Source organism: Fukomys damarensis, unplaced genomic scaffold (genome assembly GCF_012274545.1).
Source record: "Fukomys damarensis isolate Sample0158 unplaced genomic scaffold, DMR_v1.0_HiC HiC_scaffold_12, whole genome shotgun sequence".
In the NCBI taxonomy this organism is placed as follows: domain Eukaryota; kingdom Metazoa; phylum Chordata; class Mammalia; order Rodentia; family Bathyergidae; genus Fukomys; species Fukomys damarensis.
Genome location: NW_022900924.1, coordinates 17,755,488 through 17,776,076, shown reverse-complemented (window position 1 = coordinate 17,776,076; position 20,589 = coordinate 17,755,488). Strand labels below are relative to the sequence as shown.

The following is a 20,589-nucleotide window of genomic DNA, read 5'->3' as shown; positions in this document are numbered from 1 at the left end:
TTGCCCAGCAGCTCTTTGTGTCCCCGGGGCGGGTGGCAGTGTGAGGGTGTGCGTTCGCGCCCACGCGGTGAGTCCATCCCGCCACGGGTGCCAGCTTTCCAGGGGTCCCCTGCAGGACCTTTGCCCGAGGGGCCGCTGGCTGGGCCACGCAGGGGTAGTTTCTCCAAGTTGGAGAGGAATGGAGGGTAGAGCTGCCCCGCCTCCGCCGACCCCAGGCAGTGCCCCAAAGTTGGTGGCGCAGGTGCAGCGCCCCCTCCTATCTCGCTCCTTCCAGCCAGCCCGGCCTTAGAGGGTGGGAACCCCTCTAGGGCCCAGCTGGATGGAGGCTCTTGATCTCTAGCTGCCAACTTGGAGGGAGCCCTCCTACGCAGACGCCACCTGGGCCGAGGGGTGTCGATGGTGCGGATGTCCGGGCAGGAACCCCGAGGCCGCTGCGGAAACCGGGCGGTGGGTGGCGGGCGGCTGGCGGGGAGAGCTTAGCGGCCAAGGCACAGAGCCGGGGTGCCCATGTGACTGCGGTGTGCTTGGGAAGAGGAAGCTGTAGAGGTCAGTGCAAAGGCGTCACGCCAGAGCGGGCAGGAGCGAACGGGGAGCCCCAGACAACGGGGGCGGGAGCCTGGGGTGGCCTGCTGGCTGCAGGGACCAGGACAAAGCCTCCCTGTCAACAGCCACCCTGGCTGCCCTAATGCCTGCAATCAATTGCTGGGTGGGAGGGGCAGCCCAGGCCTGGCGGCCAGGAAATGAGGGACTCTAGGGGGAGGGGCCGCTTCTCGAGAGGCGTCTGAAAGTGACGTCCCCAGCCCCCTGCGGGCCCTCGGGGGATGACAGAGGGTGACCCGAGGGCAGATGTGACACAGGGCAACTTGGAGAACTTTCTCAGCGCACAGCAGCCAGGGGTCCCGTTTTCCACGTGTGGGGGAGATGGGGTCAGGGGCTGGAGGGTGGGCCGAGTGACAGTGACCAGTTTGGCGAGATGGCCAAGCTCCTTTCCCGTCCTCTCTGCTGTGAGTGCCCAGCGGCTTTCAACTGCGGGCTGGAGGAAGCACCTCTGGCTCCACCCCACACACTGAAATTGTTTACCCTACACCGATCGGCAGAGGCCTGGAGGGGGTGGAAACCAAGGTTAGATTAAAAAAAGAAAAGAAAAAATAAAAACCCAAGACAGAGAGGTGCTTTTAGGAGATTGAAAACTAGTATTTTGAGCTCTTTTTGGGGCGGGGTACCGGGGATGGAGGGACTAATATTTTGAAGTGCTTAGAAGAGGCCGGTGTGGTCCGTGGGGGTGGGGGGGGTGGGGCGGGGCTTACCCGTGCCTTGGAGAAGAGAAGATAACCCAGGCCTTCAGTCTGGGGACCCAGCTGGGCTGGCCCAGGGCGGGCAGTGGCGCGGGTGTGCAGCCGGAGTCAGGACTTAAGCAGCCCTAGTGCCAGCTTCGTGACAGCCTGCGTCCTGGGCTGTCAACTACACCCCTCCGATGGGGTTGCTAGGCAGCGGGGCTGTGATGTACGGGAAGGCCTTCTGATTTGCCAGCCTGCTGCAGACACATGGTTGAGGCTTCTCCCAGCCTATCCGGAGGAGGGACGCGGGGCACGCTGCCTGCATACTGCCGAGCCCGGTCCACCTGAACGCAAGGTGCAAAAGGCAGCCAGAAGGAGGGGCTCCCCAGCCCTCCCTCCCGCCTTCCCACCCCCTCCGTGCCCCCTCATCTCTCCACTTGGACTGGTTCCTCCCCGCCTGTCCCCGCCCCATTCGTCCTCTCTTCCCCAAACCACGGAAAGGCAAAGTGCAGCGGGGAAAAGAGGTCAGTGGGTAAGCCTGTGTGCACCAGCCTGTGCATGGGCCTGAGCAGAGGGGGTGCCGCCCGTCTGTACCCCCCGGGGCCCTTGGGAGGGGGGAGTGGCTTGGGGGGGACTGTTACCGTTGTCTGCCTGGCCTGGACTTGGAAGCCTGCTTGCTCCGTGCCCCCTCCCAAGCTCTGCCCGCCCAGAGGAGGGCAGCACAACAGGGAGGGGTGGGGGCAGCATTGTGTCCGGCGAGAAAAGGGGCCTCTAGCTCTTGCGCTCAGAAGGAAGGGAAGCCGCGGGGTCCTGCCGCAGTCACAGCCTCTGCCCCAGCCTCTCCCCCTCCCTGCCTGGCAACACCCCCAGGTCTTCTCTTAATCCCTTCACTTTTTGACAGCTTCATGGGTATAATTCCCGTATCATTCGCCTGTGGGAAGTGCAAGCCAGAGGTTTTTCGTCCACCCAGAGTGGTGCAACCACAGTCCATTTCGGGACATTGCCGGCCCCCCACAGTGTACCCGAGCACTTGGTAGCGTCACTCCCACCCCCACCCCAGCCCCTGGCCCCATTCATCTGTTTGTTGCTCTCTCTGGACTTGGACATTTCCTGCAGGTGGGATCTCACTCTGTGTGGTCTTTTGGGGCTGGCCCTGCTTCTCACTGGGTGATCCAGTGGGGATCATCTTGTCATTTAAGTTTTCCCGGCTTCTCATCGGCCAGGGCAGGGGGCGCGTGTCTTAGGCATTTCTCTTCCTCCAGCTGGTTGAATGAGTGAGGTGTATGGGGACTGGTAATTGGCAAGCAACACTGGCGGTTTACAACTGAATTCCAGGGCGCCCAGCTGCTCCAGGCCGGCCTGGAGCTTGGGAGAACTGCGGCTCCGCATCAGTGGGGGCGGGAGTAGAAGGGGACCCAGGGGCCTTTTGGTTGCTACTCTCTTGGGAACTCAAAAGCAAGAAGCCCAGCTTCTTGAAATGGTCACCTGATCAACGGGGCATCCCCTGGGAGGGGAACTCCGGCTAGATTTGGATTTTTAGAAAAAGAAAATCCCCCAGTGTAATCATTTATGAAAGGGCACCAGGTCAGAGGGCGCCGGAGGCTTTGCCCAGCTCGCACCGCAGGTGGTCCCTGAGTTGCTGTCCGCCCCTCCCTGGTTCTTTTGCTGCAGGTACTGTCTGATGAGTGTGAAGGGCTGCTTCACTGACTTCCACATCGACTTCGGAGGCACTTCCGTGTGGTACCATGTTTTCCGGGGAGGGAAGGTGAGTTTCTCTTGGTCCTCCAACTTTCGCTGTTTTTCTGGCTCTCTTGTGTCCCGAGGGGTCACCTTTTCCTCTCCCCCCTCCTCCTCCTCCTCCTTCTCCTCCTCCACTTCCTCCTCCTCCTCTTCCTCCTCCTCCTTCTCCTCCTAGGGCCAGCCCTGCCCTTTTAGGCCACTCCATCCCCTAGGCCCCCCTCCTGGCTGTCTGCCTCCTGGAGGCAAAGGTCAAGGTCACCTATTTTGTATCACATCTTACCCAGTGTTCTGAGCACCTCAGGCCACTTTGAAGCTCAGTCTGGTCTGGTTCTGTGTGTCGCCCCTGGCTGTCATCTCAGCGCTGGCACTGAGACCTTTAACTCCAAAGTCCAGTTACTGGCCTCACCTGCCTACAAGATACACAAGATGCGGGCATCACCCTGAGGAGGGAGATGTGGGGTGCCCAGGGTGCTCCTGCATTGTCCGTTTTGGCTGTCCTGTGGGGACTTACACATCCCTGCATGGGTATACTTCTTCTTGAAAGTGCTTGTGCAGAGTATGGTGGCGCACGCCTGTAATCCCAGCACTCGGGAGGCTGAGGCAGGAGGATCGCTGTGAGTTCGAGACCAGCCTGGGCTACATAGTGAGTTCCAGGTCAGAGTCAACTAAACAGTGAGACCCTGTCTCAAAAAACTGAAAAAAAGAAAAAGTGCTTGTGTGCCAGCCATCCTGTGTGCTTGTTTTATTTACTTATTTATTTATTTAGGTTTTTTGAGACAGGGTCTCACTATGTAGTTGAGACTGACCTGGAACTCACTATGTAGCCCAGGCTGGTCTTGAACTCACAGCAATCCTCCTGCCTCAGCCTCCCGAGTGCTGGGATTACAGGTGTGCGCCACCACGCCTGGCTATGTGCTTGTTTTAAAGTGATGTGTTGGTAGAGATTTCTGGGAGGAAGTCAACCTGTTGGATTCCAGATGTTTTTTCTCCTTCTCCAAAGTGAGCGAAAGCTGGTTTTGTTTATTGGGCCGTTTTATCGTACATAGGAAATTCCCTTCTTCTCCTTCCCCACGTCCCCGACACGCCTGTGGCTCAGGCGAGAGACTGTTCCAGCCGCTGCAGGAAGTTCTCCTCCGCTGGTGTTCTGGCTGGAGTGGAGATTCCCTACAGGTGGCAGAGCCCTTCCTGCCCACTTTGGCCTGATCTTGAGGCCCCTGGACGATGGATTCTCCCTTCTCGTCCCCTCCCTGCCCAGGTGGGGCCGTCTCTGGGTGATAGAGACTGGCTGACCACCTCCTTTTCCTCCCTAGATCTTTTGGCTGATCCCGCCGACCCTGCACAACTTGGCACTGTACGAGGAGTGGGTGCTGTCAGGCAAGCAGAGTGACATCTTTCTGGGAGACCGTGTGGAGCGATGCCAAAGAATTGAGCTGAAACAGGGCTACACGTTTTTCATCCCTTCCGGTACGTTCCGAGAGGCTGCTTGGCTCTGTTCAGCCCCTGGCTCCTCCTCCCTTCCAGGCAGTGTCCTGGGGCCCTGGGGCCAGGTCAAGCGCAGGTTCCTGTGGGCCTGGTGGGTTGGACTGGCCATTGGCAGACCAGCCTTGGCCTTGGGCAGCGGGAGAGAAAGTGCAACTCCACACCCCTGCCCTGTCCCTTGGACAAAGCTTCAGGCTCTCCCTGGGGGAGTTTCAGGGTCTTCCCCAAGACCCGCCCTCGGAGATTTCTGTGTGAGAGGCTGTTCCTTTGGGTTCAGACGATGGGGTGCGTGCTTGCCCCCCCGCCCGAGGACTTGGGTAAGGCAACGCGCAGCCTCTGCTGGAATTTTGGCTTTGCTTTTTAGGAGCTGTGACTTCACCTCTCTATGCCTTAGTTTTGTTTTTTATATGTTTTTGTTGTTTGATTTTTTGAGACAGTCTTGCTGTGTAGTTCAGGGTGGCCTTCAGCTAAATTACTATGTCGCCCAGGCTGGCCTTGAATTTAAAGCAATCCTCCCGCCTCAGCCTCCTGAGTGATGGGATTACCAGTGTCTGCCACCATCCCCAGTGGGTGTTCTCTGTAAATTTGGAGTAAGATCTCCAGGATTATAGGCTGAGTCATTTGTGGATGTGGCCAATGACCCAGGAGTCAGGCAGGTTGTTCTTAGGCTATATTAATGGAAGCATTCTCCCCAAGATGAGGGAGGTGACCATCCTGCTTCTAGAGCACAAAGAGGTCAGATTACACATGGGAATTGTATACCTCTTGCTTGTTTTATACTTTGGAGGGGCAGTTGGCCCAAAGAGAGAAGAGTCTGGAAACCACCTCTAGTGAGAGGAGTTTGGAGGGAGTGCTGAGCTGGGGCACTTGGTAAGGGGATTATGGTGGCTGCTGTTAGCTGGGTGGCAGGTTGTTGCCTGGAGGAAGAGGAATGCTCAAGTGGCACTGGCGTGACTTGCTCTGCTAGGGAGTGAGCTGTTCATCACTGGAGGTATACAAGCAGAAACTAGTTTCAGGTGTGTCCAGGCAGTTTCAGAGAACCTTTCCCTGGGTGGAAGCTCAGACTGGAATACTTTGAGGCCGCCAAGGTCCTTTGGATGGAGAAGCTGACACACATAGGCTTCTGAACATTGGGTCTGGATGTGCAGTGTCCGTAGGTGAGGATGCGGTAGCAGTTCCCCCTGCGGGCTCTCCGAGAAAGGTGGGCAGAGGAGACACTGTCCTATTGGAAGATTGGGGATTTGCAGGCGAGGGTCCAGTTGGGGTGACTTTGTCTCTGTGGCCCCAGGTCATTCCCCTTGGCCTGCTGAGCTCAGGGAAGGGAAGGACCCCTGCTTCTGCTGGAAGGGACTTGGTGGCAGGGCGTGGTGTTGCTCTACAGGTGCAGCGCGGTGGTGGGGAGGAGTGGAGGCTTCTGCTGCCATGTGCGCTCCAGCCCCGCGGGTGTCGGCGGAGCAGGCCTGCTGCTGGCTCTCTGTGACCTGGGGTTTTCTTCCTCTCTGCACCTAAGTTGTATATCTACCTGGGAGCGGGCTGGGGCTGTTGTCTGGGACCCTCAAGACCCCCCAGCCCAGACCTTGCACTGCTGACCGCTAGAGACAGGCCTGGGCCCCTTCCTAGAGCTGGGAGGGGCCCGCTGCACGCCCCCATGGGATGCGGGGCTGAGTCCAGTGACCTGAGCGAGCAGCGAAGAGCTTGGGAGGCTGCATTCGGGCGTTCTGCCGCAGAGCTCCACCCCAGCCCCACCCTGAGAAAAGCTGGGAATGGGTAGAGTTGCTAAAGATGGGGATTACAAGCAAGAGGCTGAGGGTGTAGCTCAGTGGTAAATACCATCACAAAAGAAACAAACGAGAACCAAGAAGCTGGGGGTGGTGGCACACACCTGTGATCCCAGCAGGGAAGCTGAGGCAGGAGAATCGTCTTGATTTCGAGACCAGCTGAGAGACCTTGTTTAAAATAAAAACACAAAAAACAAGAAAAAGCCCCCATCATTTAGCACTGTTGTTTGATGGCTGTCCTGATAGTGCACAGCTGGGTGTGCAGCCAAACCTTGCACCCCAGAAGGTAGGTTCCTGCACCCCAGTGGATTCCAGCATCCATCTCTGCAAGACTTGTAACACCTAATGCATGTAAATCTGTGTAAATACTTGTTATGCTGTATGTAGGGAATGACAGGAAAACAAGGTCTGTGGATGTTTGGTATAGATACAGTCCTTCTCCAGACCAGATTTTTTTTGTACTGAGGATTGAATTTGGGACCTTGTGTTTGCAAGGCAGCAGACCAGATTTTTTTGTTTGTTTGTTTGTTTGTTTTTTGAGACAGGGTCTCACTATGTAGTTCATACTTACTGCTCTGGAACTCACTGTGTAGCCCTGGCTGGTCTTGAACTCACCGCAATCCTCCTGCCTCAGCCTCCCGAGTGCTGGGATTACAGGTGTGGGCCACCACGCCCGGCAAGATGTTTTTGATCTATAGTTGGTTAAATGTGTGGATGAGCAGGGAATACATTTCAGATCTTCTTTTTCCCGCTCCCCTTTCCTCCTTCACTTTGGGAATTTTTTTTTTCTTTTTTTTGGAGACAGGTTCTTACTATGTATGTAGTTCAGGCCAGCCTTGAAGCCCAGGTTGGCCTCGGACTCACAGTGATCCTCCTGTCTCAGCCTCACAAGAGCTACCACACATCCTGTTAGTGTGTGCTGCCACACCTAGCTTCATTTATTTTTCTTTTTGGTACTGGGGATCAAACTTGCACCTTGCACTTGAGGCAGGCGGCTGAACCACTGAGCTAAATCCCCAGCTCTTCCTTTAGATTTTTGAGACAGCATCTTGCTATGTAGTCTAGGTGGCCTCAAACTTACTATATGTAGGCCAGGCTGGCCTCCAACTTGTAACCCTCCTGTTTCAGCCTCCCAAGTGGTTGGGATTATAAGTATCTGCCACTGCCATGGGCAGGGCAGCACATGAAAATTTACACCATCTTTATTTTTCTCATTCTTTTGCTAACCAGTGAAAACTAAAAGCCTGAAGCTTTGGATTCCATAGACCTAGATGAATGTTTTGGGTCTTCTGGGAGACTCATGTCCTCTCCAGTGTCCACACCCTCTGATCTGCAGGGAAGCCCCGCTCCGTGTGTCTGTGATTTGGGGCAGGTAGCTGGTGGCTTTGGGGGAGCCAAGAGGGATTTGTGGCTGCCCATTGAGAGTTTTTCTGCATCGGAGAATCTAGTGCTAGTGTTTGCCACCTGGGACCTGGTGCGACTCTCACACGCCTCCTCCCACCTCACACTGTCGTCAGATCTCCCCATCTGCCGCCCCGAGAGGCCCAGGCAGGTCTCTGGAGGCTCTGGGGAAGATGGTGGGTTAGGGAGATTTTAAAGGACACAATATTTTTGTAAGATACGGCTTAAGTCTTCTTCCCTGTGAAGGTGCAGGGGCTGTGGTTCAGGGCCGGTGGTTCATCAGGCTTTGGTCCCGGGCGGTCTAGGAAAACTGTCAGGAAGCAGAAATCTGTTGAAGGAGACTGACAAGGAGTAGGTTGACTAGAAATAGAGGCTTGTTCTGCTGAGCCAGATAGCCCTAGATGTGGCAGAGGAAGTTGGAGTCAGGGTCAGGAACATCGAGATCCCAAGGGTGCTGGGTTTCAGCTTGGTAAGAACAGCTGAAGGGAGGAAGTCATGGTAAAGGAAGTTGGGGGCTTTAAGTACCTGGAGAGACCAGATAGCATCTGTTTCTTCCACTGTCCTGAACACATTTATGGGCTCAGTCTTTCCTCTGGCCGTGCCAGTTCAGATGAGCTACAGTAAACATTTTGCATAGGTTATTTGTCTTCCTTGCAAACATCCCCTTCGCCCTTTTAAAAAGAATGATGGAGCCAGATGTGGTGTTGCACTCCTGTAATCCCAGTACTCCGGGAGGCTGAGGCAGGAGAATCTCTGTGAGTTCAAGACCAGCCTGGGGTACAAAGTGAGTTCTAGGTGAGTCCCAACTACATAGTAAGACCCTATCTCAAAAAAAAAGGAACGATGGAAGCCAGGTGTGGTGGTGCACACCTGTGATCCCAGTGCTCAGGAGGCTGAGGCAGGAGGATCACTGCAAGTTCAAGGCCAGCCTGGACTACATAGTGAGACCCTGTTTCAGAATACATAAATAAATAAATAAATAAATAAAAACAATGATGATGGTACCTGACACCCAGGTCCCGCAGTAAATTACAGGGTAGAGTGAGAACACAAGTGTGCCTGATTCAGAGCCCTCTTTCCCAGGCCGCCGTCTGCTTCCCTCTTAGCCTGGGATTTCGGAGACCTGGGCTTACAGGTCTTTTGGTTGTGTGACTTTGGGAGAAAATTCTCCATTTTGTACCATGCGGTGGATTGAACCAAACACGCCCTGGATCTGGGATACTGCGCAGCTCCCCAGTAGGGACGAGGTCCTGCAGCGAGACCATCCTCGCTTCCTGTCCGCATCCTTGGCGCCTGCCCAGCCTGGCCCGGCTCGGCTCACGATGGAAGCCTGTGAGGTTCTCCCTTCGGAGGCTACAGAAGTGGGGTGGATGTGAGGAGAGGGGGCTCTGGATTCAGAACCCTTAGCATCGGTGCTATGGGTGAGACTCTGGGTGCCTCTGTTACCCTGCTCGGCCCCTGGGGTCGCGGAGTTCACCTCCGTAGTAGGTTTTGTGGTTCGCTGATACATCCCTCTTGGCCTGGCCCGAGTAGCCTGTTTCCTGCCTTCCTGTTGCTGACGGCTGTGGCCTGGGGACACTTGGTGAGACTTGTGGAGGCTCTGTTGCCCCTCCCTGGTTGTCTGAGCATGGTGTTGGTGTCAGCCCAGGTCAGCTGGTCGGGGAGGCTGCCCAGCCTGCCAGTGTGGCCCTGCAATGGGAAGGACAGTGGGAGAAACTTCTAGAATCCCTCTAATGTGTGCACATGTGGATTCCTTGTCCTGCTTGCAACAGCGGTTCTCCTGTTTTCCTCTCTGCTCCCTCCTGGGGGTGACAGCTGGAAGGCAGGTGTGTCCGGGGGGGCGGTGACTTGCCAGGACAGTGGGGAGTTGATAAATGTGGGTTAATGGGGACACCGTCCTTTCCCGAACCCCTGTGATCTGTGAGCGCCACCAATCTCCGTGTCCATTGCTTGGACGGATGGAGTTCTTGCTCACCAAGTCCCCAACAGGGAGGGAGTGGCCTCCTTCACGTCAGGCAGACACAGTTGGAGGAGGGTGAGGACCGGGCCGTGAGACCTGGGTGTCCCAGCCCGAATGATGCTGATGTGGTAAAGACTGCGGACACCAGACAGTGAGCTGAGCCCGCTCTGTGGGAACAGAAGTGTGGTTGCCACGAGGCTCAGCCTGCAGGCAGCAGAGGAGGCGGGAGACAGAGCAAACTGAAGCCGACAGTCTTAAAGACCGCAGCCATTGTCTTTTTGCCCAAGTGGTTCTGCGTCATTCGCTCACGGTGGCCTCTGATGGCCCAGGCCACACACTGGGGAGTGCGAGTTTAAAAAAGCAAAGCCTCTGGGTCGGAGATTTAGCTCAGCGGTTCGGTGGCCTGCCTCGCAAGTGCGAGGACCCGAGTTCGATCTCTGGTATCAAAAAAAAAAAAAAGCAAAGCCTCCGTACCTGTCTGCATGTGGCTCTTCATGACCACATTTCCCTTGCTGTCCCCTGAGGCCGGCCAGCTCTGCCCACAGCAGGGAGGCCTGTGGCTGGGCGACCCCAGTAGGCGGCAGCCTCACTGTGCTCCTCCTGGATGGCAGCCTGTGACTCAGGCTGGTGAGTCTCAGAGCTCCAGGGGACGGCGGCTGGCACTGCTGGGGCTTGGGGGAGGCGGGCCGGGCCTCTGCAAAATTAGACACATGGGTGGGAGAAGAGGCTGTCTCACTTCGCTGCTACCCTTCCGCCCCTCTCTGCCTCCTCGCCTCTGCCTCTGTGGCGAGTTTCTCTGACTCCATCCCTTTTGCCCCTGCCCCTTATTTCTCATCCTGTTTCTCTTTTTGCCTCCCTTGCGTGTTTCCATGCTTTTCCCCCAGGACTCTGGGGCAGTTCAGTCGCAGCTAAAAACGGAGTTGCTTCCCTTGCCAACGGCGACTTCATCTAGCGCGTGGAGGGCCTCGTTAGGGCCTCGGTTTTGCGCCTGTAAATTGGAGTTGGTACGGAGCTCTCTGTCCCGCAGCCAGGAACCCTTGGGGGTTGCTCGGCACTCCATGCAGCCAGCCTGAGCTGAGGCCTGGTCGTTCGTACTGAATCAAGGGGGTGGCTTTCTTCGTCCCTAGCCTTCGTGGACTAGGTGAAGGCTGACTTCCTGGGAGCAGAATCCTGAGGGGATCCACGTGCCCGGGCCACAGTCCCTCGTCTGGAAATCCGGCTCGAATGTAATGTGTCTGTCTCAGGGTTTCTGTGAGAATCAGTGGACCAAGCCCTGGAAAGCCCTTGTAATGCTGTGGCACAGGGAGCACCCCAGTGTCCTTCCCTCAGCGCTGTGCCGGCTGTGGCCTATGATCCTGTGGGGAGGGAGATCGTGGTCCCCTGCTTTGGAGAAGCTGCCTTGTATAGGAGAGAGGCCCCACCTGCGCGGCAGAGCCCTAGAGCTGAGCGGAACACAGGCGCCGAGTGGCCGAGACTGCCCAGAAATGGGCCTGGGGCGGGGGTTGATGACTCGAGTTGGGTCCCGTGCCTCTGGCAGGATGGCACCCCTCAGTCACAGTTCTGCTCTGTCCTTCGTGGTCCTGAGACTGCTGCGCTCAGGGATGTTGAGATGGGCGTGTCGCCCGGGAGGGGTCTCCAGCTCCCATCCCAGGAGGGAGCCTTGGTCACGGAAGTCTTTGGGGTGGGGGCTGTGCAGCTTCTGTCAGCACTGGGGTTGGGGGTGGGGGAGACGAGGGGCTGCTGGCCCACGTCCTCCGGGCTGGCCAGCATTCTCGGCTTTCTGCATCCTGAGCCCTGGCTCCCTGTGCCCTCCTGCACGCCCTTGCCCTCGCTCCACCCTTCCAAGTTAGGGCCTCCCAGGCCCTGTGGCTCATCCTCCCTTTGCCCACCCACAGGTTGGATCCATGCAGTCTACACCCCTGTAGACTCCCTGGTGTTCGGCGGAAACATCCTACACAGCTTTAACGTGCCCATGCAGCTGCGGATCTACGAGATCGAGGACAGAACCCGGGTAAGGAGGCTCCTTCTCTCCTGGCGCTGTGCCTGGCCACTGCAGTCCCCCGCCTCCCTCCCGTTCTGCTTCAGGCCGGGCCTTAGTCCTGGCTCTGTGAGGAGGGAGTGAGGGGAATCCTCACGGGAGCTCTCCCTGCAAGGCCTGGAAGTTTCTGTTCACCTCCAGGGTAGAGGCAGCCAAAAATCCCCCTCACAGAAGAGGAAGCGCGTGTTGAGAAAGCGTGACATGTCAAGGACGTGGCTTCCTCCTTCGTGTGTGTGGAAAGGTGGCGGAGGGGTTGGGGGTCTTGTGTTGTTATTACTGATGCTTGGAGGCAGTGGGGCCGGGGACCGGGCTTGGCTGGTCTTGGCCGGGCCTTCTCCAGGGATCCTGGAATCTGGTGAAGGGGACCCAGGCTGTGTGTGCTGGGGCTGGGGGGCCCCCAGGTCTTGACAGTGATCTTGTCTCCCCGGCCCCAGGCTCCAGGCCGGAAGGCTGGTGTGTGCGGTTCCCTTGGCTGCTGGGAGTATCTCTTGAAAAGCTGGGAACTTGCTGCCCCTTCCCCATGCTGGGGATCGCCCAAGTGTCCCCAGGCCCCTGAGAGAGCTTCAGGGGTCAGAAACTGGAGCCCTGGGGCAACGAAGGCCTATTTCTTCTCCTCCTCTTTCCCCTTTTTTGTTCTTAGTCAGATATTTAAATATTTATTTATTTACTTGTTTTCTGATATCAGGGATCGAACTCAGGACCTTGCTCTTGCAAGGCAGGCATGGTGCCAATGAGTTAAATCCCTGGCCCTTATAGTTATTTTATTTCAATTGACATATAATTCGTATCTTATAAGGTTTATCATTTGAAGGGCACGGTTCAATAAGTTTTAGTATATTCACAAAGTTGCGTAACTGTCAGCGTAACTCCAGAGCATTTTCGTCACTCCCGAAAGCAAACCTGTGCTTCTTAACTCCCAGTACCCCCTCTCCCCAGCCCTGCAGCCCCCAGCCTGCTTGCCATCTCTGTAGATCTGCCTCTACTGGACCAGTGATACAATGGAATCCGGAAGTACGCGGGCTCCTGCGCGTTTCTTTCCCGCAGCCCTGGACAGTGCCTGGATACTGTGTCGTTGTATGGTGCACTGAGCCCTTTCTTCCTGGTTTGCCTGGGAGAGAGCTGTGGTGCCCTAGAGAAACATCTACAGAGGGCTGCTCTGGGCCGAGTGATCTTGTTTTCAGGCCTAGCTTTTTGTGGAATCACATGGGTGATGTGGGTCTGACCTCTTTACCATTGCCGCCATTGAAGGGCCTGGGCTTGGGGTTTGGGGAGACCACTTGACGGGTTGGGTGGGCTCTGAGGGTGTACACACATTTCCTGCAATGCCCAGGTCTGGCATGGGACCCTACGAAAACACCTTGTTGTGTGGACTCGCCTCCCTTCTCTGTCCGCCGCCCGCCCCGCTGTCCCGCCTGGAAAGGCCAGCCAGCCCTGGTCTGTTCAGGAGAAAAGCACTGCTGGACGTAAGTGGTCATCTCTCAGCCTGGGTCAAGTACTCTCTGCAGCTCCAGCCAACTGTTCTTTGGCCGGCCCTGTGGAACGGGCCGGTCTGTTCGGTGGGTGTGGCTAGAAACGAGCCATCTAGAGAGGGAGAAGTCAGGCCCCCGACTTTCCAGGCAATTCCTGAAAGCTGAGAACTCAGCAGGGATTTCAAAAGGCTCTGGCAACTTGCTGGGCAACTGTCCCCTCCCGTGGCCCTCCCCTGGGAGTCCACACCCCAGAGTATCGGCCTGTCATTCTCTGAGGAGCCCAGCCCCCTTCCTGCAGTGCTTGAAGCAGGGGCCAGGGTGGTGGGGACCCTAAGTGTCACGCTTGGAGACACGGCAGGGCCCCTCCCCCAAGGCCCCTGTCCCCCCTCTGGGGACCCCATCTGGATTCCCTGGAGCAGGAGCTGGATGGCTGCTGGGGGCTGGCAGGCGTTTTAATCTGCTTTGATTTCTGGTCTTTGGAGAGGGGCTTGGCTACAAGGCCCAATTGTTTATGTTTTGGAAGCCAAGGCAGACAAAAGGCGCTGGGGAGAGAGAGTCCTGGAAGCCAGATAAAGTGCCAGGGCTCCTTGTCAGTGCTGCAGCTTCATTCTTTGCATCCCCATGAGCTCTCTTAAGAAGGTTACAGCCATTTAAAAATAGTTTTTTTCCAAGAGTCCTAAAACAGGGCTTTGCTTGGAAACCTAATGCAAGAGGCGGCCGTGGGGGTGGGGTGCAGCCTGCAGGTCCAGTGGGGCGGGTTTGCCTGAGAAAAGGGATTTGCCTTTGCAGCTGTAGCTGGGGGACCTCCATCTAGACCAGCACTCCACGGTGCTCCCTGGTCGGGAAGCCTCGTCTTGCTGTCACTGTTTCAGTTTTTCTGGGCCAGAGGGGAGGTGACCTCACCCTGCAGTGTCACTGGCCACAAGGTCGAGGCCTGTGGGGACTTGTGGATTCCCAGCCCATCTTTGATAAAATCTTCCCCGTTCATAAAAGTCATGGCAGGAGCTCCCCCAGGAGGATGTGCTGTATGCCTGCTCTTTTCCTATGATATCTGCAACAGTCCGTGCTAAGTAAGGTTGCTGAGGGTTAGGGAAGGTCCATGCGATCACTCACCAAACCGCCTCTGTCTTACGCTTGCTTTCCCCCCCCCCTTAATGGCTCAAGTGAAAGCAGCCTCCCCAGGAAAGGTAATGCAGCATAGCAGTGAGTCTGTTTGGAAACTGCAAACAATTTCCCCTTCCTCTCCCCTTCCCTCTACCATTGGATTTCTCCCCCCCTCATTGATTTTTTTTTCCAGGAGAAACACAAATTTTAAAACACTTCCACCCACCCTCGTATTGTAGTTCTTCAACTTCCTGAGACCCCGGAGTTCTAGATCTGTGGAGACGCCTTCAGCTCTCCTCTCCAAAGGCCACTGGGCTCTGAGAGAGGCCACTCAGATGGGCCACTGGGGACCCAGATGGACTCACTGAGGCCCATTGATAGATCAACTGCCGGCCGGGCCGGAAGCCGTGCGTGCCATCTGCCTGCCTGGCCCTTTGTTTTGGACCAGGTTCGGTTAACAACTCAGTTTGGTGAAGCTCTAAGTTTGTCACCAAATAATATTGAGCAATCATGTGTTTAATGTTCCCAGGCATGTGGCTGAAACCTTTTGAAGGAGAAGGGTGGAAGGCGACAATCTGTTTTTAAGTCAATTCTTTGCAAATTGTGTTTCCTGCGGTCCTCTCTTGGAAAAAAAAATAACAACAACGACAACAACAACAAAATAAAAACACTTGGCCTTCATCAGCATTTGTTTTAACCCAGCTGGTTTCCCTTGGGTTCAGCAACCAAGAGGGGAGATCTATTTATTTTCCCCTTCTATAATACAGCACCTCCAGTTTTTCCCCTCTAATTTATTATGATTCTTAGGCATCACAGTGCCAGTGGAGGGCACAGTGGCTTGGGTCATCTACACAAATTTCAAAAGTCAAAATGACCTTCCAAGTTGTACCAGCCGCGTCTCCCGCCAGCTGTGAGGAGCTCTCTGCCTCGGCTTGCATTTCCAGGCCTGGCGTTTGTTTCCAAATCAGAGCCCCTCGGGCGGAGGATTTAGCTCAGCGGTTCGGTGGCCTGCCTCGCAAGCGCAAGGACCCGAGTTCGATCCCCGGTACCAAAAAAACAAAAAACAAAAAAACAAATCAGAGCCCTTGCTCTGCTCCCAGTCACAGGAGGTCTAGGTCAGCTTCGTGCTGCAAAGTCCCTCTCCTTGGTGAGCTCCAGGAGGCACTGATGCAGGCAGTGCACAAAGACGAACACCGTCCCGGCCCTGACTGAGGCTCTCAGAAAGTAGCTGGAGCCAAGGAAAACGCTAGATGATGACCCAACTCCATGCGTCTCCCCAAGGAGGGGAAAGCATGTGACGGCCATGATCTCATTCCAAAGCTCACCGTCCACCAGCGGCAGGGCCAGCAGATGGACCTGAGTCCCAGACGGAGGGCTGGGGCCCCCTCACCGGGAAAAGGGTGTCAAAGCTACAGAGCAAGTCAGCAAGAGTGGGTGAGGGGCCCAGAGCAGGATGGGAGCCTTTTCCGGGTGAGTGCTTGGAGAATGGCAGAAGATATATTTGCGAGCAGACGGAGTGTTTAGGGCTGCTCGAATTCTTTGTCCCGGAAGTGTACAGTGCTGTCCTTTCACTATCAGCAGAAAGACCGGGACAGGTGGGTGGGACGTGTACTTACTGGACTCCAGCTCCCTGAACTCCTGGGGGACAGGAGCCGTGTGTGTGTGTGTGTGTGTGTGTGTGTGTGTGTGTGTATGGGGGTCTCTACTCTCAGCCAGAGGGCGAAAGAGCAGGCCAGCAAGTGTGTGCATGCAGACGTGTGAGGGCCCGTGGTGGGAGACCTACCACCTTCAGCGCCCACTGAGGATTCAATTGCCAGCAGGCACCTCATGGCAGGTCTGGTGGTATTGTCTCTCCCAGCTTTGGCTGCCATTTCCTCTGTGTAGCCCCTGCACTGCCCCCTTGGGAATCCCCCTGCACCCCAGGCCTTTTCTTAGTACCCGTATACACGGACTCCACCTTTACTTCCCCTCCTATAAAAACAGCTAATGTTTGGCTGTAATCCCGGCAACTCAGGAGGCTGAGATAGGAGGATTGCAAGTTTGAGGCCAGCTTGACTGATTTAGCAAGACCTTGTCTAAAAAAAACAAAAACAACCCAACAAAAAACAACAACAAAAAACTAAAATAGAGGCTGGGCTGGGGAGGTAGCTTAGTGGTAGAGCACTTACTTGCCCCATATGGTCAAGGCTCTGGGCTCAGTCTCCAGTTCTACCGTAAAAAGGAAATACCCAAGAGGGAATCTCCTTGTAGTCTGTGGTTCCAGACCTGCGTGTGTATCTCCTAGTGGTAGGATGTCACAGTCATGCCACGAACTTGTGTCCAAGGAGCTACTGGTGGAAATACGAGACCGGCAGTGCAGCTTGGGGAGGAGATGGAGGTGGACACTTCTGAGGCCTCGCCTCTGTAGGTGGGTGGGGCCGCACCTTATCATTGGCCCTCCCAGCCCGAGGCCCCGCCTCTGGAAGCTAGCGAGGCCACATCCCATCATTGGTCCTCAGGGCCTGAGGCTCCGCCCCTGAGGTAGGTGGGGCCACACCCCCATCCTCATTGGCCGTCCCAGCCTAAGGCCCTGCCCCTAGAGGGAGATTAGGTCACACACCCCCAGGCCCGGCCTCCCTCCCAGAGAGCAGGAGGCTGCTGCTTGGCCTATTCGTAAATGGGTAAGGTTTGCGGTAGATTTCTGTTCAAGAGTGATGGAGAGACAGCAGAGCGTGTGCAAAAATGTTGGAGAAGGAGGAGCTCATGTCTGTGTGGCTGGAATCAGGCAGGCCCCGCCTGCAGGCACCCACAGCGCTGTCAGTAGGTCGGGGAAGAGACTTTCTCTGTCTGTGGCAGCAGCTCAGAGCGGACCATGACCTTCCTGGGTGTGCAGCTCAGGGACCCTCACCCAGGCCTCCACCTCCACCTCATCCGCGCATGTTACTGGCCTCGTCTCCTCCCAGCGCCTCCCCCCGCTCCGGCAGCCCCCCATCTTCCCCTCTGCCATTTGTGCCTTTGCTGAGATTGATGACAATGGCCTGCCCGCCCCAAGGAGCCTCCCTCCTCTCCCCAGTGCCCCCAGAAGCTGACCCCTGGCTGCCTGGTCTTCGCTTGCAGGTGCAGCCCAAGTTCCGGTACCCCTTCTACTATGAGATGTGCTGGTATGTCTTGGAGAGATACGTGTACTGCGTGACCCAGCGCTCCTACCTCACTCAGGAGTACCAGAGAGAGTCGATGCTCATTGGTGAGTGACTGTGCCGTGCCCACAGCCCTGCTGCCCGGCTAGGACAGAAACTCTCCCTAAGGTGGGGCTTGGGGACAGGCCTGGCTTCAGAGGGTTCTTGCGGGTATTTTTTGGTGGGAGTCATATTGAGGATTGAACTGAGGGCTTTCTCCTTGATTGTATCTCCAGCCCCTTATTTTTTGAGACAAGGTCTTGCTAAGTTGCCCATAATGGGCTTGAACTTGCCATCCTCCAGCCTCAGCCTCCCAAAGTGCTGGGATGACCGATGTGTGCCACCGCACCTGGCCGAGGGTTTGCTTTTGGATTGTTTTGTTTTTGGTACCGGCGGTGGAACTCAGGACCTCGCGCTTAAAGGCAGGCTCGGTGCCACTGGGCTAAATCCCTGCCTGTGGTCGAGGCATTCTTTGGAACCATGGTGCTGGGCTTAGGGAAAGCCATCCTTGTCAGTCCTCCACCTAGAAGACAGTTTAAGAAAAGGGACTCGTGACCTCTGAAGGTCAAGCTTGCAGTCCAAGCGAATGTGCAGAGCAGCTGCTCACGGCCCTGGTTGCTGAAGCAGGACCACCTCATAGAGCAGGAATCCTGGGTCATCTTCTCCCTCTGTGGTTGTGGAGCTTGGGGCTGTGCAGTGGCCAGTGCCCGTGACCAGGGCCGTCTCTGTCGTACACAGCTGCGCCCTTGGCCCTTGGCTGGCAGACGCCTGCCCTGGAGTTGCCTCTTCCGTGACCGTGAGCCCCGAATGAGCACATACAGGAAGAGCCATGCTCTTCCCCCGGTTAGCGAGGGGTCCCTGGAGTCACACGTTGGTCACAGGGTGTTTATCATCCGGGGACAGAAACGGAGATTGGATTTTCTCCTTAGAGTCCGAGGACTTTGTCTCCAGCCCTGCGCTTCAGGAAGCCCCTCCCTCCCTTCCTGCAGCCCATCTGAGAGACTTTGGGGGACCAAGGGACACTTCTGCTGGGCTCTTTATTGGGAAGTCAGCGCTGTTTGTGGGGGCTGCTGTGAGACTCGTTCTCTTCAGGTGATGGAAATACCCAAGGCACCACTTGCTCTCAGGGGCTTCCAGCTAAGCAGGGGACATGGGAGACTCTCCAGAAACTATGGAGTAGTCCATGTGCCTGCAGGAGCTACACGCTCCAGTGGGGACTAGAGGCTGGGCTGGGCAGAGTGGAAAGACGGTTTGTGGCAGTTCTTCTGGTGGGGAAGCAAGGGTCCGTGCGTTTGCTCAGATATTTAGGGTAGTAGGATAATGTTCCCAATTCCACGCAAGGGCTGGAGAGGAACTCTTGAGACAGGGTTTGTGTAATTGGTGCCCGCTGACACTGTCTTCCCCCTGTTCTGCCCTTGGCCCTTCTGGTCCACCTGCCAAGGAGAAGGGGAGGTGTCAGGAAGATGCCCTTGTCTACCACATGCTACTTGTGTGCCAGGAGTGGACTTTAGTCCTAGAAATCCTTCAGTGGAAGATTTTAAAAAAAATTTTGTTTTGTCTCGTTTGCAGCACTGCGGATTGAACCCTGGGCCTAGCACATGCGAGACAACTGCTCTACCACTGAGCTACCCCTTCAGCCATTTCATTTTATTTTGAGACAGAATCTCATTAAGTTGCCTGGCTTGGCTTGAATTTGTGATCCTTCTGCCTCAGCCTCTTGAAGGGATTATAGTTGTTTATCACTGTGCCAGCTCATAGAAGTATTTATTTTGCCTGTTCTTTCCCTTCCACTTTTTTTCTTGACTTTTTTGTCTTTTGTAAAGCTGGGGAAAACCCAAGGCCTTGTGCATGCTAGGCAAGCTTCTACCACTGAGCTACATCTCCAGCTCAAACCTTGTATTTGTCCGTTTGCTTTTGGTACCGGGGATTGAGCTCTGGGCCTTGTGCTTGGGAGGTAAGCAGCGGCACCACTGAGCTAAATCCCTGGTCCAACCTTGTATTTTAAAAACCACTCTATTGGAGAGGAGTTCACATTCCATACAGCTGTCTGTGTAAAGCCTACAGTGCAGTGGTGTTTAGTCTCCTCACAGGGGTGTGTGACCATCACCGCAGTTAGGACCTTTCTTCTCCCCAGTCAGTTAGCTGTTATCTTTCTCTCCCCCTTGATCCCCAGCTTGAGGCAGCTACTAATCCACTTTCTTTTTTCTTTTCCCTTTTCATTGTTCCTGTGGTTCCGGGGTTGGAATCCAGGGGCTTCTCACTAAGCTACATCCCCAGTCCTTTTTTTAATCTTTGGTTTTGAGATAGGGTCTCACTAAGTTGCTCAAACTCATGATTCTCCTAGCCAGGCGTGGTGGCTCATGCCTATCTATGATCCCAGCACTCAGGAGGCTGAGGCAGGAGGATTGCAGAGAGTTCGAAGCCAGCCTGAGCTACACAAGGAGTTCAGGGTGCAGCCTGAACTACAAAGTGAGACCCTGTCTCAAAAAATGAAACCAACAAAACGACTCATGATCCTCTTGACTCAGGCACCCTGCCTGCCTCCGCTTTATCTGCAGTAGTTTCCTTGTTAAGGATGTTTAAAAGGAATGGCGTCATACAATATATGCTGGTTTTATTTTTTGGTGGTGGTGGTTGTGGGGATTGAAATCCGGAGTGCTGAGCTACAAATTCAGCGCTCTTTAACTGAATTTTATTTAGAGGCAGGGTCTCACTATACTGCCCAGGTTGACCCTAAACTTTCCATCCTCTGCCTCAGCCTCCTGAATAGCTGGGGTCACAGGTGTGCGCCGTCACGCCCGGCCTTTTGCTTTTTGTGCATCTGTAAAGTGCTGTGTGCTCAGACAGCCGGGAAGGAGCCGAGCTGGCTGCGCAGGGGGCGGAGCTCGGTGCTCACCCCTCTGCCTTCCGCCCCGGCCCCTGCAGATGCCCCACGAAAGGCCAGCGTAGACGGCTTCTCATCAGATTCCTGGCTGGAGATGGAGGAGGAGTCCTGTGAGCAGCAGCCCCAGGAGGAGGAAGAGGAGAAGGCGGAGGAGGCGGACGGCGTGGAGAAGGCGCCCCGGTCTTGCCCCGATGGCCCGGCCTCGCCCGGCGGCGCCCCATCGGAGGAGCTGGAGACCCCGGGGAAAAGGCCCAAGGCGCCCGCCACGCACTTCCTCAAGAGGACGTTGTCCGATGAGTCGGAG

At 55.8% G+C, this 20,589-nt stretch overlaps 1 protein-coding gene across 1 annotated transcript in view; it reads left to right on the top strand.

Moving 5' to 3' along the window:
* The window catches only part of Kdm2b (lysine demethylase 2B), a 115,224-nt gene that overhangs the window by 34,744 nt on the left and 59,891 nt on the right, over positions 1-20,589 (top strand). Inside the window, exons 7-11 of the mRNA XM_033762450.1 lie at positions 2,949-3,042; positions 4,328-4,481; positions 11,531-11,646; positions 17,343-17,469; positions 20,327-20,571. Of these exons, the coding sequence (XP_033618341.1) occupies positions 2,949-3,042; positions 4,328-4,481; positions 11,531-11,646; positions 17,343-17,469; positions 20,327-20,571 (736 nt within the window). The remainder of the gene's footprint in view (positions 1-2,948; positions 3,043-4,327; positions 4,482-11,530; positions 11,647-17,342; positions 17,470-20,326; positions 20,572-20,589) is intronic.